At 35.0% G+C, this 2,241-nt stretch overlaps 1 protein-coding gene across 1 annotated transcript in view; it reads right to left on the bottom strand.

Moving 5' to 3' along the window:
- Nucleotides 1–423: 423 nt before the first annotated feature.
- The window catches only part of HELRODRAFT_172176 (hypothetical protein), a gene marked incomplete at both ends in the record, with an annotated part of 12,030 nt that continues 10,212 nt past the window's right edge, over nt 424–2,241 (bottom strand). Inside the window, one exon of the mRNA XM_009018859.1 lies at nt 424–515. Coding sequence (XP_009017107.1) covers nt 424–515 — 92 coding nt within the window. The remainder of the gene's footprint in view (nt 516–2,241) is intronic.

Genomic DNA, 2,241 nt, shown 5'->3' with positions numbered 1-2,241 from the left:
CCCAGATAGTCAAAAAGTGGTTGTGAGATGCGTGCTATTCAGTGCACTGGTGTTAAACCAGTAGAAAATGTCAAATTGAAAGTCAAATAATTACCTCAAAATGTTTGCTGCATGTTTGAAACCAGCAACTTAAACGCTGCCGAATGATTATAAACTCAAAAAAAATCGAAATTATCATAAATTTTAAAAACTTAATAATGGTGAACTTTTCTCAGTAGCTATGTGGCGAATGGAATAAAACAGGAGATGTTTAATTTGATGCACTTATCGTAAAAAGATGATCGCAGTTGGTTAGTCGTACAACTCATTCAGTCAGTCATCTGCAAAGTATATCTCACACAAGCCACCTAAATGTTCATTGACTGTGTTATTGCATATCAGATATATTTATTAAAAGTACTGAATAACTATTTGGCCAGCCCCTTAAACTTTGCCCCTTCCCCGGTGAGGTAGATCCTTTTGCCCCCACCGCTTGGATCGGCCCCACTGGTGATGAGGATGAAGTAGGTGAGTTACTGATGTTGAAAAAGATGTGTGTGTGTGTGTGTGTGTGTGTGTGTGTGTGTGTGTGTGTGTGTGTGTGTGTGGGAATGTCATTGATCACAACTTCAATTAAAATTTAATTTAACTCTCTGAAATTAATGATAGCATGAATAAAAAATAAATTGTATGTGTGAGTTTAGCGTATTCTACACATTCCACACACCAACCATGCGAAAGTTTGAAGAAAAATATCTTAAACAAAAGGAATAATTAAAAGGAGGATGAAGAGAGAAAGAAAGATAGATAGATAGATAAATATTGATAAATAGATAGATGGATAGATAGAAAGATAAATAGATGGATAGACAGAGAGAGAAAGAGAGAAAAAAAAGAGAAAAAGAAAGAGAGAGAGAGTTGAAAAAGAGATAGAAAAAGAGCAAAAAATAAAAAACTAAAGCGAAAAATGAAAACATAAAAAATGAGTATAAAGATAAAAAGGGAAGAGAGAGAGAAGGAAAGAATGAGAGAAAGAGAAAAAAAGAAAGAGAAAGAGAGAGAGAGAGAAAGAGAAAAAAGTAAAAGAGCAAGAGAAATGCCTAAAAAAATGTTGTTTAGTGGCAGCAACAAACATAAAAAAAACTTAAACCACAAAGCTGTTTGGATAAATTTAAAATTCTCAACGCTGATTGGCTGCTGTAAATCACGTGCCTCTTTATTGATTGGCTGATAAGAATCTCGTAAATGTTGATTGTGATGGCGCGAACATTATTTTCTTATATTTGCAGTGTTTGTTTTTCGTTCTTTGTTTTCTCATTCGTGTTGTTGCTGCTGTTGTTGTTACTGTTGTTGTTGTTGTTACTGTTGTTGTTGTTACTGTTGTTGTTGTTGTTGCTGCTGCTGCTGTTGTTGTTGTTACTGTTGTTGTTGATGTTGTTGCTGCTGCTGCTGTTGTTGTTACTGTTGTTGTTGTTGTTGCTGCTGCTTCTTTTGTTGTTACTGTTGTTGATGTTGTTGTTGTTGTTGCTGTTGTTGTTGTCGTTTATCTAACATGAGTTAATATTGGTACTGTCATCATTGTCGCCATCGTCATTACATACATCATCATCATCATCATCCTTACCATCCTCATAACCATCATCATCACTTTCATCATCATCATCATCATCACTTTCATCATCAGCATCATCATCACTTTCATCATCATCATCATCATCCCTTTCATCATCATCGTCGTCGTCACTACTATCTCCATTTCTTCATCTCCAATTCTGTTCCAGGCTTCGCAGATTTTAATTTGCAGTTTGTTGTGGGTGGTGGTGGTGATAATGATGTTGTTGTGGGTGGTGGTGGTGATAATGATGTTGTTGTGGGTGGTGGTGATAATGATGATGATGTTGTTGTTGTTGTGATGATGATGATGTTGTTGCGATTGTGATGTTAGTGATGATAATGACACTGATCATTTGATGATGTATTTAGTCTTATGTCATTGTTGTTCTTATTGCAAGAAGATATTAATTTTATTTATTTGTGGTTGTTGCTGTTGGTTTGTTGTTGTGGTTGTTGCGGCTGTTGTTGTTGTAGTTGTTGTGGTTATTGTTGTTGTTGTGGTTTTCTAGTTACATATATATATTTAAAATTTTTACGTCTTCATTGGCACTGGTTGTTTTAATAAATAAGCAGCATCTGTGTTTGCTTTAAAAATTCTTTTATTATCCACAGTGCATTACGATCGTTCATTCTATGTGAGTTCTTGGT

This window comes from Helobdella robusta, assembly GCF_000326865.2.
Source record: "Helobdella robusta unplaced genomic scaffold HELROscaffold_23, whole genome shotgun sequence".
Classification (NCBI taxonomy): Eukaryota; Metazoa; Annelida; class Clitellata; order Rhynchobdellida; family Glossiphoniidae; genus Helobdella; species Helobdella robusta.
The sequence above is the reverse complement of the archived record's forward strand: the minus strand, read 5'-3'. Positions and strand labels throughout refer to the sequence as shown.